At 32.9% G+C, this 20,352-nt stretch overlaps 1 protein-coding gene across 1 annotated transcript in view; it reads left to right on the forward strand.

Moving 5' to 3' along the window:
- The window catches only part of TMPRSS15 (transmembrane serine protease 15), a 107,750-nt gene that overhangs the window by 25,272 nt on the left and 62,126 nt on the right, over positions 1-20,352 (forward strand). Inside the window, exons 8-11 of the mRNA XM_054576629.1 lie at positions 2,806-2,914; positions 6,569-6,675; positions 12,518-12,658; positions 13,719-13,868. Coding sequence (XP_054432604.1) covers positions 2,806-2,914; positions 6,569-6,675; positions 12,518-12,658; positions 13,719-13,868 — 507 coding nt within the window. The remainder of the gene's footprint in view (positions 1-2,805; positions 2,915-6,568; positions 6,676-12,517; positions 12,659-13,718; positions 13,869-20,352) is intronic.

Raw genomic sequence — 20,352 nt, forward strand, 5'->3', positions numbered from 1 at the left:
TGTATGTCTCTCTCTAATTCTGGTTCAAGTTATTAATAGAGTCACATTAATGTTGACTTCCTCACACAGCTTCCTCTTTCAGTCTTTAGTCATTTAGGTTTGCACAACTTATGGCTGACTATAGCTGAACCAAGATTTCTTTAAATTGTTTTTCTCTTTTGATTAGGGTTGCATCAGCAAGAACATTCACTTTTTAGCTGACCTGTGAGAAGGAAAGATGCTGACTCACAGCTTTTAGGCCAATGTTCAGGTCTATTTGGAAGTTGGCAAAACTCTCCACAGATTGTTTGTGTGCCGCTATGTGTGTGCACAGTAGAATTAGGTGCCTAAGCATAGATCCCATCCACCCAAGTTAGATTTGAACATCCTAGAGAATTCAGTGTTCTGCTCAAACACACAATTAGCGAATGTTCAGCCAGCAGAGGGAGCTCTCAGCGGGTCCCAAGAGCATCCTTTGATAAATCCCATGCCATTACAGACAGCATTTCTGATAGAGCAATAAAATGACTGATATTATTTGACAGGCTCATTTATCTCCCACTCAGAATTTTTTCTGATACTGCACTAGAAAATACTTTGTAGTCTAAAATGTTATAATCCTAAACAGCCAGTAATCCTACTGAGCCACGGCTGGGATATGTCTGTTTTCCCAAAAGGTTATCCTGCTTCATTGCTTATGTAAAATTACATTCTCCAGAAACATCCTGAAATTAACTGAGAAAATATATAAAGTTCCTATCACACAAACCTCTGTCCTGAAATAATTATATTGTGATATTATGGACTTTGCTATTATAAGTAGTTAAATTCTACTGTAATTTTATGTTAAATACCTTCAAGAATATTCTTCTGAATCTTTACTTGCATGCAGGAATTTACCAAAGTCCTTTTAGAGCAGAGCTTGAGCTGGAGGTTCTTTCCACTAAAACTTAACAATTTCTTACAACTTGGTCATATTTTTTAGGACAGGCTAAATACCGTGATAAACAATCTTAGCAATTTCAGACAATAACTATTTACTTATAATTTACATTACAGTCTAAGAAAGATGGCAGAGGGCTCAGCTTTAACGTGTGCATTCAGAATGCCAGCTCCTTCACCTCTGGTCTGGGCCCTCCCCTAGATCCTTGGCAACCTGCTGACAGACAGAGGGAAATATAATATCACATAAAGCATTCTTATTTTTATGATCATTGAAGATAAGTGGTTAATTGCCCCCATTATTTGACATCTTTTGACAGAGTAGAAGGTGAAAGAGATTTTCTTTTGCATCTAAAAATTATTGAGCTCTGCATTAAAAGTTCATGTATTTTACTTTTTATCTTCAAATCATATAAATTAGATTTAGCCATTTTTGTTTGCTTCAGTATTATACAAAAGGAGATTATTTCTGTCAACAAGCCACAGTTTTATCTCTTTCCTGAGGTTTGTAACAAATTGTTCAGAGTATAATCCTTGCATCGTGGGTTATTATCTTTTCTGTTCTCTGTTTTTCTTTTTCTTTTTTGTCTTCTGCAGGGAATCAGGCTATCAAACCTTAAACCAATGCAATTGATTCCTAGGTCATTGTTATTAAAAGGACTTTGAATTTAAAAATGTATTTAACAAAGTAATCTTTATGCTTTAAAAATTATACCAGAAATTGTTAAAAGTTAAATAAAAGTATTAAATTTTTTACCAAAGTTTTTATGTGCTATTCAATTGTTTAATTTTATTGCCTATATAAAATTTTGATGTCAAATAGTAGCTTGTATTTTATAACTTAACAAAGTTGCTGTATAACATTGCCATGAGCTTTTTCATCCATAATTTAGAATTAACTGATTCAAGACTCAGATTCCAAGAGCAGAAATTTAATTTTTATACATTTCTTTGATTTCCCTACTCTCCGTCAACACTTCTGGCATATGAGGAAATAACAACATGCCAGGAGAAAAAGGACAGTCTAGAAGTCATTATTTTACAATATTATATCAACAAAACTAAGTATATAGAAAATAATTACGAAAAACTGAAGATTGTGAAAATCAAGTGCTCTTTGGCACATCCTACCCATAGCAAGCATAGGATGAAAAGTGATGGGTCTGGGTCCCAGTGCGCGCTTTCAAGATGGTTTTAATCTAGTTAAACTGATTCAGACATAAATTAAAGATGTCTGATAATACCTGGCATTGCAAAGAAGTACGTGAAATGTACGTAAAATGTGCAACAAAAATTATTATAAAAGAGGAAAATGAGAAATCATGGAAACAAGACATGCAGGAATATTGAATGAAGATATTGAGCTAGATAACAGTCCATTTAAAAGAGGCAAGAATGATGAAGCAGAATAAATTGAATTTTCTACAGGCCCCTTTGCTACATGGATCATTTGCCTGGCCACATTCTTATCATTTCAGGAGGACATGGAGCATATATTTGAAATTCACTGTAGCTCCAATTTAATAGAGAAAATAAGACAAAAAATTAGTAGGTGTTTTTCTAAATTAGTTTACAATTCAGGTATATTTACTTCCTTACAAATATGAAAGAATATACTAAAAATCCAGCTAAGGCCTTAATATTTAAAATAAAATGTTTGTGCAAAGGACTCTGTAATGAGGTATGTAATAATGTTTGAAAATAGCCAATGATTTTAAGCACGAGATCGACTTCTGTTGAATCATTTCAGTTTTCTAAAATAGCATCACGCAGATCCAGTCGTGAGTGTTCTGTGAAGTGTTCATTGGCCAAATTAAACTGAATTTCATTTGAGAAATCCTTCCTAGATTGTTTTTGTCTAACATTAAGTGCCATTTTTTACAGCCACAGCTTGTGATGGAAGATTTTTGTTGACTGGGTCTGCAGGGTCCTTCGAGGCTACCTCTTATCCAAAGCCTTCCAAATCAAGTGTTGTTTGCCAGTGGATTATACGGTAATATGCCATCTTCTATTCCCTGTTCTTAAGTCATAAAGTCATTCACTATGCAATAAGTCTTACCACATTTAGTGAGGCATTCATTTTTGTTTGACAATTGATGTTTTCATTAGATATGAAGCAAAGTCTTCCCAACTGAAAACCTGACCAAGAAGTTCCTCTCTTGTTCTTAACCTTTTAAAAAGATCTTCTGTCCTATGAACCTATATGCCCTGAAACTTAGAGCCATTTCATTAGGCTCTCTAGCAAGTTTCTTTTTCCCTGTGGTTGGCACAAATCAGGTGCTGCCAAATTAAACAGGACATGTGTATGTCTGTGTATCCCAAGAAATGGTATGTCACATCACATGCATCCTGGAACCAGAATAGTTTCTTACTCATCATGGCAGCATCTCTAAGAAAGTCTCCCATGGCCTAACTTAGCTACAGCTGGGGCCACAGTCTATATACATCCTTTTCGCTATATCTTGAATTACACTTTGATCAGTTGCTATATCTTTAACCTCCAAGCTCTTACAGTTCAATTGACCAACTTAATCATTATGATGATCAAAATAATCAAACTGCTGATGGTTGACCTACCTTAACGTCCACCTAAGCATTTTTCATGGAAGAGTGTTACCTGATTTCCTCCAGATATTCTAAGGGAAAATAATTTTTACTCAAATATAAGAATTCTGAAATAAACACATTGCCATTTTTTAAAAGTATATAACTTCTCATAGCTTTAAATAAGTTATTATGTGATGTAAGTATCCAAAAATATATGTTTCCTATTAAGCCTCTGAACATTTTTCCCCACAGAACATTCAGGATATATGTTATAAGGAATTTACTTTGAGAAATGATATTTTGATTGGTTCTTTTTAACAGCTGGATGAGATTATGGTTTTCCAATCTAACCTCCTGTAAAATAGCTTTGATCATTGTGATGACTTACTTGAAAACTAGGAGAATCAATGTAACAGCTGATAAAAGACGATTAAAAAGCAGAGCTTCAGATTCTTGTCAAATGGTAGGAAATGGCCCTATAAGATTCACAAGGGCAGTCTTCCTGTATAGACATATCCCAGAGATAAGATGGGGTGTGAAAGAAAGATTGTTTTAAACACATTTACTTGGCAATATTAAAAAAAAAAAAACAACATCCTGTTTCTTTAAATAATTTCTATTTTGGAAATAAGCTCCATGAAAGCCATACAATGTAAGTAGGAGCATAATTTCCTGTTTTCATGTTCTACACAACATGTTCCACACAACATGTTCCTTGTGTGCCAAAGATATGATTTTGTATTTAAAATGGTGCATCAGGAGTCTTTGGGTTGTGCAAGCAGTAAACATGGAACCATCTCAGTGCCGTGAGTCTGCAACAAGGCCCAACGTAACTGCACACCTTTTAGCGTTCAACTCACTAGCTCAAACCTGAAAGCTTCTTATTTTAAGAAATTATGACTTTTTCACTTCTAAATATATTTTGTTCCAAATATCAAAAAATAAAGTGGCAACTCTAAGTAATTCTTGCCAAGTGAAAAACTAATCAATTCAGGTGATGTTTCCAATATATAATCATATCGAATTTAAAAAGAACAATTTATATATGGTTATTATCAGTGTTCATAAGTATAATGAAAAAGATTCCATTTCTTACTTTAAATGTCAGCAGAAAACCTTAGAAAAATCTTAAATTACTTCTAAAAATGAGAAAAGCATGAATCCTAAATGATGTCTTCATACAATCTTTCAAATTTTATTAATGTCAAATACAAATGATTAAATTGTTATATCCAGTTAATAAATCTAGGTCAAATTTACAGGGCTTGTCAGCAGAAAACAATAAACTTTTGATATAATAGTAACATCATTTATGTAATAATGACACTATGCTAATTAAAGATTTGTATTGCTCCGGTGTTTTAACCTTTTTTTCATTACTTAATTTTAAAAAAATATTTTTAAAAAGTCCATCATTGGTGACAAGGCAATTTTAAAACCCAAAGAATATAAAATATTAACCTAAACAAATACTGCACTTCATGATAAAATTATTATATAATTGATTATATAAATAATATCCCTATTTTTTTCTTTCCAGAATTGATTGTTATTAGAGAAGCATTGTACCAGACAGTTTCTTTTTCCTAATCGTGATCAAAGTTGGAGTAAGGGCGATAGTTTTTCCAGAAGCTTAGAAGATGACCAATTACATGGTGGAGAAATGTTTAAAAGGCAAATAAGTTATATTTTGGACTAGAGCAGCCCAGCCAGCACAGCTCCACACCCAGAGAACACCTGGTCGTGGTTCAATAACTCTCACTTGGAAGCAAAGAGAAATGGAGCATGGGTCCAACATTGTAGCTTTTCCATGGGCTGCCAAGGGGCTAATGTCGCTTGTGCAGCACTGATGGAACCAGCATAGTTCACATGCCTGAGGGGTGCTGAGAGCAAAGAGAAATAGGGGAGGCTTGCTGCAGCCAGTATGTCTTATCGTAATTGGGAGATGGTGCACAATGAAAAACTTCTCCCTCAGGATGGATGGAGAGAAGGGCAGCCTGCTTCCGACATTGCAGCTGTTCCAAGGGCTGTTCCAGGTACTGTCATTTGTCTCCCTGCCTCAAGTTGAGTGTCTGGCGGCTGCAAAGAACAAGGGAGAATGAGAATGGAGTGGCTTGCTGTTATAGAACCAGAGCACGTGAAGTGCCACATACGGTCACCAGAGGGAGCAAGAAATTGGGACTCCTGAGAAAGAAACCTGCAAGCCTCTAAAAGCTCCTGAATAATCAATGGGTCTTAGGACAAAAAAAAAATTAATTAGAAAATAACTTTAGACAAATAAAAATAAAAGTACAATGTGCTACAAATTATGAGATTGACAAAAAGCAGTACTAAGTGTAATGTTTATAATAATAAACGCCTAACTTTGCACCTCAAGGAACTAGAAAAAGAAAATCTGAGCCCAAAATTAGGAGAAGGAAGATATGATTAATATTAGAGCAGAAATAAATTTTTAAAAGGATAAGAAAATAATTTTAAGTAATGAAACATAATTGTTTTTCAAATATTAACAAAATTGACAAACAGGTAGATTAAGAAAAAAGAGAAAATAAACAAAATCAGAAATGAAAGAGAAATTACTACTGATGATCATCCAGAAACTAAAACAATCATAAGAGACAACTATGAATAATTATACATCAACAAAATGGATAACCTAGAAGAAATGGATAAAATCCTAAAAACATACAATTTACCAATACTGACTTATGAAGAAATACAAAATCTGAACAAACCAATTACTAGTAGGAGATTTAATCAGATATAACACATCTAAAGTATTTAAACTCATAGAGAAAGAAAGTAGAATGGCAATTGCCAGGGGCTGGGGAGCAGGAAATGGGGAATTACTGTTCAATAGGCATAGAGTTTCAGTCATGTGAAATGAAAAAATTCAAGAACTCTGCCATACAATATTGTGATAGTTATCAATACTATACCAAGTACCTAAAAATCTGTTAATTGTGTTGATCTCATGCTATGGGTTTTGTTAAGTACAAGTATAGAAAATTACATTCAAATTCTAGAATGTATTAAGAGTTGCGACAATTGTTAACTGCAGTAACCTGTTGTTTGTTTGTTTTTTTTGCTTTTGCTTTAGTGTAAAACAAGGACTTTCTATTCAACTGAGCTTCGATTCCTTTAACATATATTATACAGATATATTAAATATTTATGAAGGTGTAGGTTCAAACAAGATTTTAAGAGGTAAGTTAAAACAGTTATACAATCCATTATCAGAATGGAATATGTGAGCAACTTTTTGGAGTGATGTGTTTTCTCATTATTTTGAACGAAATAAAGACTCGGAACTTGAAGTTTCTAAAAGGAATAAACAAAACAGGTCCTTATTATAAAAAATAATAATTTAGTGCGCTATGTAATAAATCTTCTAGAAACAAAATAGTTACTATTTCACATGGTTCTCTTCTAATTGATATTATTTAAAATCGTGTGAAATTTTCCAAAACATACATACTTATATCTTTGGTTATTATATTTTGTTTGAGTGTTATCTCTTCCCATTAAACAAAACTCAGACAAATATTAAAAACTACTATACTATTTTTCTCTGACATTACACAGATTATAAGCTCATGGAACTCTTTTTCTTCTCTTTAATGACTCTGTTCCTCAGTCTCTTGCAGGGCTACTCCTAACAAAGTGAGTAAGACAAAGACTAGGAAGGGTGTATGATCAGTAAATGGTAGCTGCGGGTAGTGCTGTTATTACATAGGCATTTGTCATTATGTACATGGACGTTGCTAGGAACTGAGAGGAGGGCAGGGAATGCACTAATTTACGTGGACCCATCCCAGTTTATTGCATCTGATCCCCAAAATAGTAGCCACCAAATAAAGAAGTGAAATTCCATGAAAAAATAAAATAAGATAGAAGAAGAGAATATGGAAGTGGAGTCAAGGGAATAACTAGTTTTCTTCACACTTTGGAGGAATAGTCAAATACAGAACTAAGCAGGGTTGCAAATGACACCTGTCACTAAAGTTTATATAATAACTGCATTTACTTTAATATTTTTGCCTACAAATTGTGCTTATGAGAACCAAAAAATGAATTCCATTGAATGGATGTTTTTGATTGATTTATTGAGTTGAGAAATATTTAAATATATGCTAATAAATGTACATTTTATCGGGTGCTACTGTATGACACTCAGAAACTGAGAACTGTTTATGGATATTCTTATTTAATATTTCAATAAATGTGCAAAGTATACATCACAGGAGAGGAAAATGAGGTGTGAGAAGTTAACTGACCCCAAGTCCACAGACCTAGTTAAGGTTGGTGGCAGAAATCAAACCCAAAATCTCTGACGTCAAACACAATGCATTTCTTTATTGTGCTTTAAAATCCCCAAGTACAAATACAATAATGAGTCTACATAAAACAGATGAACTCATGATAAGTCATATTTGGTTAATAAATGAGCCAAGCCTTTTCATAATCTACTTATTTCTGTAGTTGACAAATTCTATTCCTTAAATTTATGTCAACACAAATATTTATATAGATGGACAAATAAACCAGTTCATATAAATTTTTCCAAGGACTAATGTGATAATAATAAATTTTACCATACATCAGTCACTGACAATATGCAAAGTACTGTTCTCAGCACTTTAAGTTAACTCAATAAATGTTTTCTAAAACCATATTATGTAGGTACTATTATAACCTATACAGATGAGGAAAACTAAATTCACCGAGATTAATTGCCCAAAAGCAATAGGTGTAAGACATTCATGTTCCTTTAGTCTTCAAATACTTTGATTTGCCTAAATGCTGTTTTTAATTATTTTATGTGGTTAGATTATCAATAATACATAAATAAATCTTAGAATAATTAGGCTTATTGATATGAAAAATGCACAAATAATTATGATAAAATGTAATAAAGAAACTACCTACAGTTTTAAAATTTATTAAGTTATATTTAAATTATGATAAGTAGTCCAATTATAAGGTCTTTTGAAATATAAGTCTATTTTAAAATTTTGAAAGCTAAATAATTTAATTTTAACTTAGAAAATATTAAAAATGACATTGAAAACTAAAATAACGTTTTAAAATTAAAAATATCTTTGCTCAAGAGAGGCAATAATATCTTATCCCAGCATCTAGCACAATGCCTGATACATTATAACAACTTTGTTGATTTAAGTATAAATTAACAGATTTATATATCATGATATTATAATATGTAATTAATGAACATCAAAATGTTTGTTCATGACTCTAAATGTATTTTTTAGAATAATGTGAAAACCTGCCTTTTTTATTTACAATACCATTTTTTTTCTATTTTAGTAAGTTTCTGTGTAACAGATGCATAGAAGATTTACTTTTATTAAATTCAGTTCAGAATGTATATCTCAAATACTGTTATCTTTATCACATTGAAAATACATAAATATTTTAATTAAAAGGGAAAAGTAACATTATCTAGAGGAATTACAAGAAAATATAATTATCCAGTACCACAGAATAGTTCTTCTATATTTGATCAGGGGTAAGTCAGTATAAACAAATTCTAAAGGTATTACTCAGTCATTTTAATATATAGTCATGAGGTAAAAGTTCTCTAACTTGTAAAAAGTATCAGAGAACAGTGGATATTACATAAAAGAAGATGATTTACAGTGCAATAGGATCTTTTCCAAGTAATTATGGGACTTGAAGTAAATCAGAATAGACTGACAGGTTTTTTTAATCTGCAGTGATGAAGGTGTAATGTTCAATTGAGTGAAGGTAATAATTATCAATACTGGGAATGGAAATGGTAGAAGAATGTAGGTGTGATTACTTAGTTTTTTTGTTGTTCAAAAAAATACATAGATATTTTTATGTGTCATCAAAGAAAGAGAATTAAAATAGCTTGAGTAAGCACACTAAAATTGATTTCAAATTGCCAAGCCAAGAAAACATATTTCTGAGTATATCATAGTCATGCTATTCTTTATACCCCACGTGCTTAGCTGTTTTTCCATTCCCAAATGACTGCTCACAACATATCCCTAATATTGTAGCTTAACAATTCAAGGTCATGCTTTTAAAAGTCAAGCACTCATCAGTGTGCATACATATAGCCAAATGTATAATAAACATAATGGATTTTCCTGAATGGTCAACTTACTCTTCAACAAAAATAATCATATTGTGGATATGGAATTAAGTAATGTATGCAAATATTTTTTAAAGTTAAGCATTTTCATAAACTTTGTGCTTTTATTAGAACTTTTTTGTGTTCACTTAGAAACACCTATGCACTTACTTCTGTAGATAGGATTATTTCTACAGAGAAGTTAAACAAGCGCTGGTTTAAAATGTTGACCTTCCCAGAAGCTCTGGTAAACTCTCCAATGATAGTGCTTGGATAAATTAAAGGTTACTTCCTCATGTAGCTCCTCAGTGCTCCCATGGCATTTCTCAAATACAGATTCATTCCAAAGTTCTTTTTCTATAATCACTAAGCTGAACTTTTCTAATGGGGAGCCTCGTTATTTCTTCTTCCTGTCACCAGCACTTAGCACCAAACCATATTAATAATAAGCACTTGATGAAATGTTTGTAACAAGCAAAGATCATACTCTAACGATATAATTTTTCTCTTATAATTGAATAGTTTTGAGATAGATCTTTAGAGTTATCCTCTGTAGAAAGTCTGTCTTCCCTGCCCGCTGCCCTTTTTTAAAAATTTCCTTGTATCCTAATCATGTTTCCATGTTTTCCCTTTTCACAAACCCACTGGCCAGAGTCTTTACTGTTAGAAAAATGATGGGTTAATTCATATTTACATGTGACTGCTTGGCAAGTTTATGTAAATTAATACCCAAAGAAGTCTTGGGTTTTTTTAAGGAATTATTTTCTAAAAATTCATTGTATCTGTTCTAGAAAATACCAACCTTCAAAAATTATTAGGAATTTTTTTTCTTTCAACTCCAACCCTGACTCTTCTATTCCTCTAGTTACTCATATTAATTCTGGAACCCAAATATTGCTTAAAAGTTTCCAGTATTCTGGAAATAGCAAAGTTTTTGGAGAATAGCAAAGACACAGAAAACATTAAGTATAATTTCTACATTTTCAGGGCTAACAAGTCAGTTGGGGAGAAGGAGAAACGATAGCCTTTATTAAGCATTTACTATATGCCAGTCATTATAACACATGGAAGTTACTTATTTACATTTTATCACAAATCTTTAAGGGAAGTGTAATTATATTATGATAGAGGAAACTGAGACACAGCGAAGTCTAGTAAGACATGGAGTCAGGACTAAATTGCATGCTGACCCTGGGGTGCCTCCTCTTAACCACTACCTGCTGCTGTGTTCCTGGATTCATCAGATGCATGCCTTCCACTGCATCCACAGTTCTGAGACTCTTTCTGGTCAAAGGGACTTGAAAAATCTGATGGAAGTTTACAAAGTCTCTACAGACACAAACGTTCTGCACATTTCCAGAAGTTCATGTGTATCTATGAAGCATGGCAACAGGCCTAAGACATAAGCCGTTGGGCTACCTAGAATAGTGCAGTAACATTAGAAAATGTTGGTTCCCACACATTACAACCCCCAAGAGTGCCACTGAATCAGTGGCCACATTCAGATCCAGCCAGAAGCTGGAATTAATTGTCCAAAAACAATTCCATTGCTATAGAAAAGAAAGCAAGAGGGAGGTAGATGGGTTTGAAGCAAAGTTTCCAGAATATTCACATATTTTAAGCAACTAGACACGTATGAACCACAAAGATTTTCAATGTGAGAGTTATTTGGGTTATACAGTTATATAAGTTGATGGGATGAGTCTAAGTAACCAATGTAGTTCTTTGTGAGAAAATACTGGAAGAATGATATGCAATGTTTTTGAGAAAAAGAGCAAGATGTGAATCAACACTTGTTCATGATGTTCTTTCTTTTAGATTCTATTGAAATAATCATTCATGTATCACTTTTTCTTGCTAAGTTCTACATGATAAATATAGAATTTTCAATAGTTCATAGAAGTCTTTCTTTAAAACTCAGTAAATAACAGTGGTGCTTTGACTCTAATGTGCAGGTATAGTACTTTTCAGAAACTTAAATCTGATACTAAATTCAGATTATCAAACTAAATTGTTAAACCAATGTTTCTTACCTTTTTATGAGTACCACTCCTGCTAAGGAGTTTTTTAGACATTTTTTTATCTCATTGTTTTCCCACTAAATTTTAATATTTTAGTTATTCTGTATATAAGTGTATATGCTACATGTATATCTTGGCTTCATTCATTTACAAATTAAGGGTTTTTCTCCCCTTAGAACCAATTTTTATTCCCTTAGAGGTAATATAATCCCTTTTGAGGAGGTATGTGCTAAACTGTAGATTTGTATAAAAGCAAATTTAATACAACAATAATTTTTGTAAATCATTATGAGTGTTTTTCATATCCCAAACAGTATTCTAACCATTGAGAATCAAAAGTCTGAAAAAACATTCCTTAAGTACGTTGGAGCCAAGACAGAAAAATAATAAAACCAATATGAAATGGAAATAATATAATTAATATTAAAAATCAATATAAAGTAGAAAAATCCTTAAGTCACAAAGTCCTTTTTTGAGATCCTATAGCTATATGGTTAGAGAACCAAAGAACTACTATTGTTTCTATTATTGTGACTGAGTTTAGCCCCTGTTAGCATAGCATGATAAATACCTGATAGTGCCAAACTAGCTTTTAGTCTTATAACTGTTTAACTTGTATGTTTCTTAGAGAAACTTTTCCAGTAAAGAATGCACATATTTATGTGTCTATGTTGTATGTAACTAATAATTAAAAATAAAAATATAGTTTCCAAGCTATAAATATGTGTAATAATTTGATTTTCTAATGCTTAGAAGAGTCATTTCAATTAAAATAAATCATATGAGTAATGATGGTCTTAGATTGATACATCAATAAATAGATCAATAGCTAAATGGATGGATGGATGGACGGATTGATCAATAAATGGATGAACAGATAGAAATATACATCAATTTTCTTTTGTAGCTTCTCTCTTGGAAACTAATCCTGGCACAATTAGAATTTTTTCCAACGAAGTTACTGTCACATTTCTTATAGAATCAGATGAAAATGATTTTATTGGCTTTCATGCAACATACACTGTATTTAACAGCAGGGAACTTAATAGTAAGTATTGTTTATTCTTTAACCTTTGATAATATAGTGACAGAATTTTAAAAGTAGCAGAACTTAAAATTTTAGAACAGGTTTGTAATCTGTTTTATTATGCAAGTTCTTTAATGAGTATCTCTTATGTATACTTGTCTCATCTTACTACTTGGAAAGACACTAAAGATTAGAAAATAATTCATATCCTTCAAAAGAATCAAATAACCAACTTGAGAAAAAAATGTGTCAATATAATAATTGAATTGTATACTCTGCAAGAATTCAAAGTAAATTTTATGTATATTTTATTGATTATGCTATTAAAATTGTCCCAAGTCTTACCCCTTTGCTCCCTCCACCCAGTACCCCTCTTCATTCCAGCAATTCCCCCCACTTATTTCATGCCCATGGGTCGTACATGTAAGTTCTTTGGTTTCTCCATTGCCTATACTGTTCCTAGCATCCTTCTGTCTATTTTGCGCCTACCCAGTTATGCTTCTAAATTCCTATAACTCTTCCCCCATTCTCCCCTTTTTCCCTCCCAGCTGATAACCCTCCAAATGATCTCCATCTCTATGATTCTATTCCTGTTCTGGTTGTTTGCTTAGTTTGTTTTTGTTTTTCAGATTCAGTTGTTGATAGCTGTGAGTTTGTTGTCATTTTAATGTTCATAGTTTCAATCTTCTTCTTTTTCTTAAATAAGTCTCTTTAACATTTCATATAATAAGGGCTTGGTCAAAGTAAATTTTTAAAATTAGCATAAACTAATTCTGTGACTAGGACAAAGTTTATGTAGGGAAGCCAATGGAGGTAAGATGTAAAAATTAAAGACCAAGAAGGTTGTCTTTGCTAAAGTTTTAATGGGGTATAAGAGAGATATTTTTCTAACAGTTGGCAACAGAAATATGTATTGTTTGTTTTTTAAACTAAAAGGAATGAAACAGTTAAAAATTTAAAAAAAAGATTTTGTGCATGCCATTTAATTATAAACTCTGTAAGGTTAGATTATTTTCAATGAAACTTACTACAGTAGTGACATGTAGACTAAATCTAAAGTGTTTTCTTTTTTAATTCACAGATTATGAAAAAATTAACTGTAATTTTGAAGATGGTTTTTGTTTTTGGATCCAGGATCTAGATGATGATAATGATTGGGAAAGGGTTCAGGGAAACACCTTCCCTCCTTTTACTGGACCAGATTTTGACCACACTTTTGGCAATGTTTCAGGTATAATTAATATTTAATTCATAACCAGTACATTCATTTAAAATGCAAAACCAGTATTTTCATTTTTTCTTTTTTGATCATGGACTAACAAATTCATTTAAATGAAAATAATTATCAAATATACAAGCAAGTAAAAGTGAGTGTTTCAAAATATATATTCTTTACCTTATATATACATAAGATATTGAGAAGTACATAGAGGCCACTAGAGACAAAGAGACTAGGGTTGTCACCCTAGATTTAGCAGCTATTATTAATTAAGTGGACTTGTGTGAGGTAATGAACTTTTCCGAACTTCGGTCTATTTTGATTTAATTTCATTTTCTTAGTGTTCATCGTTAGTGTATAGAAATATAATTTTTTTATATTTATCTTTTATCCTGTAGACATTGAACTTATTATTAGATCTAATAGTTTTTAAGAATTCCTTAGAATTTTCAATAAACAAGGTCATGAGAAGATTGGTGTACTTCTGAGAAGCTATTTTAGTCCTTTCAGACTGTCATAATGGAATGCCACAGATTGATTGGCTTAAACAACAAAGCATTTAGTTTTTACAGTTGTGAAATCTGGAAGTACGACGTCAGGGTGCCAGCTTGGTAGGGTTCTGGCTGAGAACCCTTTTCCTGGTTAACAGGCAGCTGTCTTCTTAGAGACAGGGGACAGGGTATGAGGGAGGGAGGGAGAGAGGGAAGGAGGGGAGGAAGGAAGGAGGAAAAAAAGAATAGAAGAAAGAGAAGGGGAGGGGAGGGGAGGTGAAGGGAAAGGAAAAAAAACAAAGCACTCTTTTTGTCTTTTCCAATGAGGTCACTAATTCCACCAAGAGGGCTCCAACCTCAGGGCCTAATTATCTCTCAAAGGCCCCATCTCCAAATATCATCATATTGGGGATTAGGGTTTCAACCCACAAATATGGGGGGACACAACCATTCGGTCCACAGCAGAAAAACTAGGGAAGGGCTCATTCTAAAGTTTAGTCCTAAAAGAAGTGTTGTGATTTGTAAATACATTTTTTATGTGAATGGGAAATGAGATTTTGATTTCCAGTGGAAATATTAACATTAAAGACAGTGTTTTACTGATTAGACCAGAAATCATGGGGAATTATCATGTGAGAAGGAACTCATGGTAGAAAGACCACCCATGAAAACCTTGAAAGCATGTATTCATAATACCAAATGTAATCAATGAATAAACATTACAAATCTAAAGATAATGTAGACTTTACAAAGTATGGAAAAGTATAAAAAGGATAGAATAGAAATTTTCTAAGTTACTCATCAGAGTATGATTCAATTTAAAAAAAACATATATGAAAATCTTCCTCTAACCACACATGATTCTAGGGATGAAAGATGCAGGTCATACACATATCACTACTTCTAAGAAGTCTGTCCAGAACCTACAACTTAAAACCCTCTTTTTTATGAAGTAGTATAACCACCGCTTTTATTTTTTCATATTACACTACATTATATTTGCTTTCTTACTTGTTTCTTTTCACCACAGTGTTCTTTTCAGGAGCAAGAACACTGTCTTTAATCTTTGAATCCTTAATATATTTTCAGTGCCTAAATCTAATTATACATATGTAAAATAATTCTTGAATAATGAATGAATGTACAACTTTGACTCAATAAGTCATTTCTTGAATGAGTAGTTACTGATGAAATGAAATTGCTTATAAAAAAATCTAAGCGTATGTGCATTATAATTTATTATTAATAGCCACCTCTTTTACAGAGATCAATATTCTCATTTTTATAACCTGAAAAGTTAAGTGGCTGATTTAATCTCAAATGTTAATTACATCTAGTAAGAAAACATTAAAGAGTTAATTTTTTTCATAATAGAAATATATCTGACTAATCCATATTCTTTAAACAATGGCATACCTAGAATAATACAATATGGTACATCGCACTACTTCCACTTGATCAAAGTATTTCTTGATAGATTACTTTTAATCTATTTCCATACTTATCACTAAAAGCCCCGTTCAAGTTTTTCTTCTACTCCTTTATTCAAGAAGAAATTTTTTGAGCACCAGGCCTAATTTAGGCAGTCAAAATATCTTTGAACAAAATAAACCAGCTTTTTTGCTGTCATAAAACACATCCTAGCTAGCAAAGAAAAACAGAAAATAAACCATATGCCTGAGAAGTAATTACATTCGGGGAGTGTGTTAAATGTAAAGGACCGCTCCAGGAAAATACGGTAAGGGCAATGGGGAAGAGAGGTGTTGAGGGGCCATTGCAAATTAGAACAGGGTGATCAGATTAGAGCTCACTGAAAATGTGACATGAGTCAAAACAGTAAGGGATTTAAGGAATTAAAATATATTGATAGATGATTCCAAACAGAGAAAACAAAGTGAGGCAAAGGCTCTAAAGGCTCTAAAGTAATTTTTGAATATGTGAATGAATGTACAACTTTGACTCAGTAAGTCATTTCTGAATGAGTAGTTACAGATGTAATGAAATTGCCTCAGTATCTGATCTGTTTGAAGAAAAGCGAGGATGCCAACCAGTTCAGCTAGAGTAACGTAAATAGAGCCAGTATGGTCTAGGTAATAATGGGTCTTCTTTGGCTTTGGCTTTTTTTTCCTCAGTGAAATGAGGGGCTATGGGGGGCTCTTTAGCATAGGAGTGATAAGACTCACACTGACTGGTAGAATACTTTGCAGAAGGGCAAGAATGTTGTCATGAAGACTAGTGGAAGGCTATTCATTGCCTGAGCCAGAGGAGAGAGCATACGATTGTCAGATAAGGGGGAGCAGATGTGGTGAGAAGAATGTCGGATTCTGCACAAAATCTGAAAGTTAACAGGATCCTGCTAAATGAGCAACCTATGTAGCCCATGAACAACAACAAAAACAACAAATGTAGTCTGCAGATATGGCCAGTCTCATTAAACCAAACACTTTTAGTATTAAAAATTATGACATTAATAGTCTTAATTAATCTTTTTTGAATAAAATATTTCTCGGGGCTTGATCCTCCAAGGATACATTTGTAATTTAAAAACTGAAGACTAACTCCAAAGTGATAATAACCCCAATCATCTAGAGAACATTGGCCTAAAACAGTCCAATAATTTGACCACTTTTTTTCTTTACTGTAATAAAAAATAGAGTCTAGCATATTTGAACAAAGAGTAGTTAGTGGAAAGTGCAGAAAGCATTTATAGCTATTCACGATGACAGATACCTTTTATGTACTTGAAATCTTTGATGTTCGAATGATCATTTTTCTACTTTTATGTCATCAGAATAAGAGACAAAATAATTTCATTGATATTTGAAGGATAGAAGTACATTACAGGAGAGAAATGATTTCCACTTGCCAACGGATTAAATAACTCAAGAAGTAAGACGAAACTGACCAAAGTGAAACAGGTTGAATGTCAGGTAGAGGTTTTAAACAGTCAGGTCAGAAATGAAGTCTCGGGAAGTCGTGTAGACAAAGTTATTTAAAGGGATACCAATCAGAGCAGTTCAGAGCCCACCAGAGGCAGCAGAGTAATGAGAAGGGGTGAGAGGGTTTAATAGGTCTTCTCCAACTCTCATATCAGCAATTTTATGATCTACCAGTCTTTCCCTGTCAGGGGCATTTTCTTCCTACCTGCTTTTTTATGTCAGAATATCCTACCTCTGAAATGGAAGAGAATTCAGTCCCTCCTGCTGTGGGTTCCCCTTATTCATGCAGGGGTTTTTGTTCTTTGCCTTCACTTTAAATGACTGGAAAGTCTGAATGAAATAGACAAACTTTGAATTAACATCGCTTTAGGGAAGAACATCTAAGCCCCTCCACTTTTTGAGTTCTTCTAAAGCCTGCTCTCCTGGGGGAGCACCAGCTCCTAAATTTTTGCAGTCAATTGAAAGTGTTTCTCTGTGCCTCTTAGAAGCAAAGTGAATTGGTGCAGATGCTGGCAGCATCTTTGGTGTTCAGAAGTGGGCCATTTGTTCAGAACTTTCAGAGAAAATGAGGTTAGTAATGTGAGAACTTCAGAAGTGTAGAGGTCACTAAAGAGCTAGACAGACCTAAAAAAGAGTTTCTTAGCTGGCTTTTCTCAATGAAGTCATAGTTGTTTTAAGGTTTGGTGGTTAGCATATGTAGTAGTAAAGATCATTGAAATAGACACCCTAAAATCTTAGCTAGGTTTAAATCTCAGCTCTACCAATTCAATAAGTTACCTGTCTCTTGTCTGTGCCTCAGCTCACTCATCTGGACAGTGGGGTTGATGATAATAGTATGTGACTTCAGCGGCATGTTATCAACATTAAACGGATTATGTTTTAAAAATAGAAAAATGCCTGGCACATGAAATGTGCTCTATAAATTTTGCTATATATTATAACAATTTTCTTTTCATGCCACAAGTATTCAACAGACATAAATTGAGTGCAGTACTCTTCTAAGCAGTGTGCTGGGGAGAAAAATAACTATACTGTTCTATTTTCAAAAATATATTAAGTTATGTAGATATCTGCATTTCATGTAGCATGTAAATTTTTATAAAATAAGTGTAACTCTAGTGTTTTCAAGGTAATTATCTTTATTCCCTTATGTTTGCTATGATGTTGAATTTTAGAAAATAATCTTACTTTTTAATATTGATGGAATCTAAATTTGGATCATTCTCCAATCTAAAACTTTCAGCATTTATCTACTAGGTTTGGTTGTACATATAAATTACAACTTACAATGTAAATTACATCAGTGTATTTTCTTCTTGAGAGAGGTCTCCAAATTTCCAGAAAGTTCTACTGTCTCTCCAGTTGCTGCTGTCTCTACAACACCATCAGAACATATCTAGCACTTTTTCTCTTTCATTGAGATCCTCAGTGGGAGGAGGTTAGGATCAGTTCATGGAGAAATAAGTAGAAAAGAGAAAGAAGTTGTAAGGAAAATCTAATGGCTCAAGAAAATCTCACTGTATGCTTAAACTAACATAATATATTCAATTTTCTGGGTTTTAAACTGACTCTGAGGTTAACTCCAAGAGCTCTCAAGATATTCAAGAAAGTTTAAGGATTTTAAAAGAAATTATTGTGTAAGGATAGAAATTGTCATACGGTATTGAAAAATATCTATGTAATCATTTTTAAATATTTTATTTATTTGTTTGTTTGTTTTGTTTGTTTATTTATTTATTTTAGAGAGAGAGTAAAGGAAAATGAAAGAGAGGGAGAGAAATATTGATATACAACATAAATATCAAGTGGTTGGTTATCTCTTACATACCCCAAACAGGGGATCCGGCTAGCAACATAGGCATGTGCCCTGACTTGGAATCAAACCGTGAACCTTTCAGTTTGGGGAATGATGCCCAACCCACTAAGCCACACCATTCAGGGCAATCATTCTTTTGTGTAGTACTTCAATAAATTTAAAAATAAAACAGCAAGTCAAATCAGTGTAACATGAATTTAAATAGTATAACATGAAACAATGTTCAACTATTACATATAGAGAATTCAAAAATTTACCAAGTATCTTTCTTTTTCCTAAATTTTTAGTAAGTTTAAAAAGTCACATTTGTACATAAAGATATACAACTTTTAAGTGTCATCATAGAAGTACACTTGCAATTGAGAATCCAGAAAGAGTGGTCACATCTAATTAGGAAGAACAAGAGAGGCTTTTTGAAGGAGATAGTAATCTGATTTAAATGACTTCAAAAAATTAGTAGGACTTGACAAATATAATTGGAATAGAAAGTGGAAGGACAGGAAAATAGAAAAAATGTTATAAAACTTGTGGATCTTAAAAAATTAAAATAATCTGATTTTGCAGAAGTGTTTCATGTAAATAGATGAATTATTATAACTATGAATAGAACAATTATATTTGAGTCATAGTACAGAAAGACACGAACATCAGAGTGAATTTGTACTTGGTTTAGCAGCAAATGAAGAGATGGTAAAAGATGTTGAATAAGAAACCAATTAGGTTGCACAGAAAGGACATTAGTAAGCAGTGGTGCAGGTGATGTAAAATTCCCATGGAGAGTTAGAGAACCAGGGCAAAAACACATTTGGAAATCATAGTAGCCTTGGGGGTCTGACTTAAGTCATAGATCTGAGTGTTAGGATGCTCCTACTTCTCCACTTGGTGAGAATCTCTAATAAAAATATTGGACTTCTGGTTTCCCCACTCTGAGTGTAACCAACTGGATATACAACTAACAGAGTTTATCAAGTGGAGAAACAAAATGATATTGTGTCATATTAAAATTATTGAAGGCAAAAAAGTTGGACTTAGGAGAGTCACCATAGTGACCTTTAAATATTTGTAGAGCTGACGCAAATTCATCTTATCCTTAATAAGTCCAGGAGGCAAAATAAGAAACAATAGGTGGACAATAACTTACTGTTTAAAGGGAACAGAGTTTTCTAAGTATGTTGAGGTGGAATGGACTGCCTTGGAATGCTAAGATTGATGCTGCATTTGACCTGTATGACCCCTGCAGGCAAAATGAT

The sequence above is a fragment of the Pteronotus mesoamericanus genome, unplaced genomic scaffold (assembly GCF_021234165.1).
Source record: "Pteronotus mesoamericanus isolate MK-2021 breed Mesoamerican mustached bat unplaced genomic scaffold, CSHL_Meso_final contig_116, whole genome shotgun sequence".
In the NCBI taxonomy this organism is placed as follows: domain Eukaryota; kingdom Metazoa; phylum Chordata; class Mammalia; order Chiroptera; family Mormoopidae; genus Pteronotus; species Pteronotus mesoamericanus.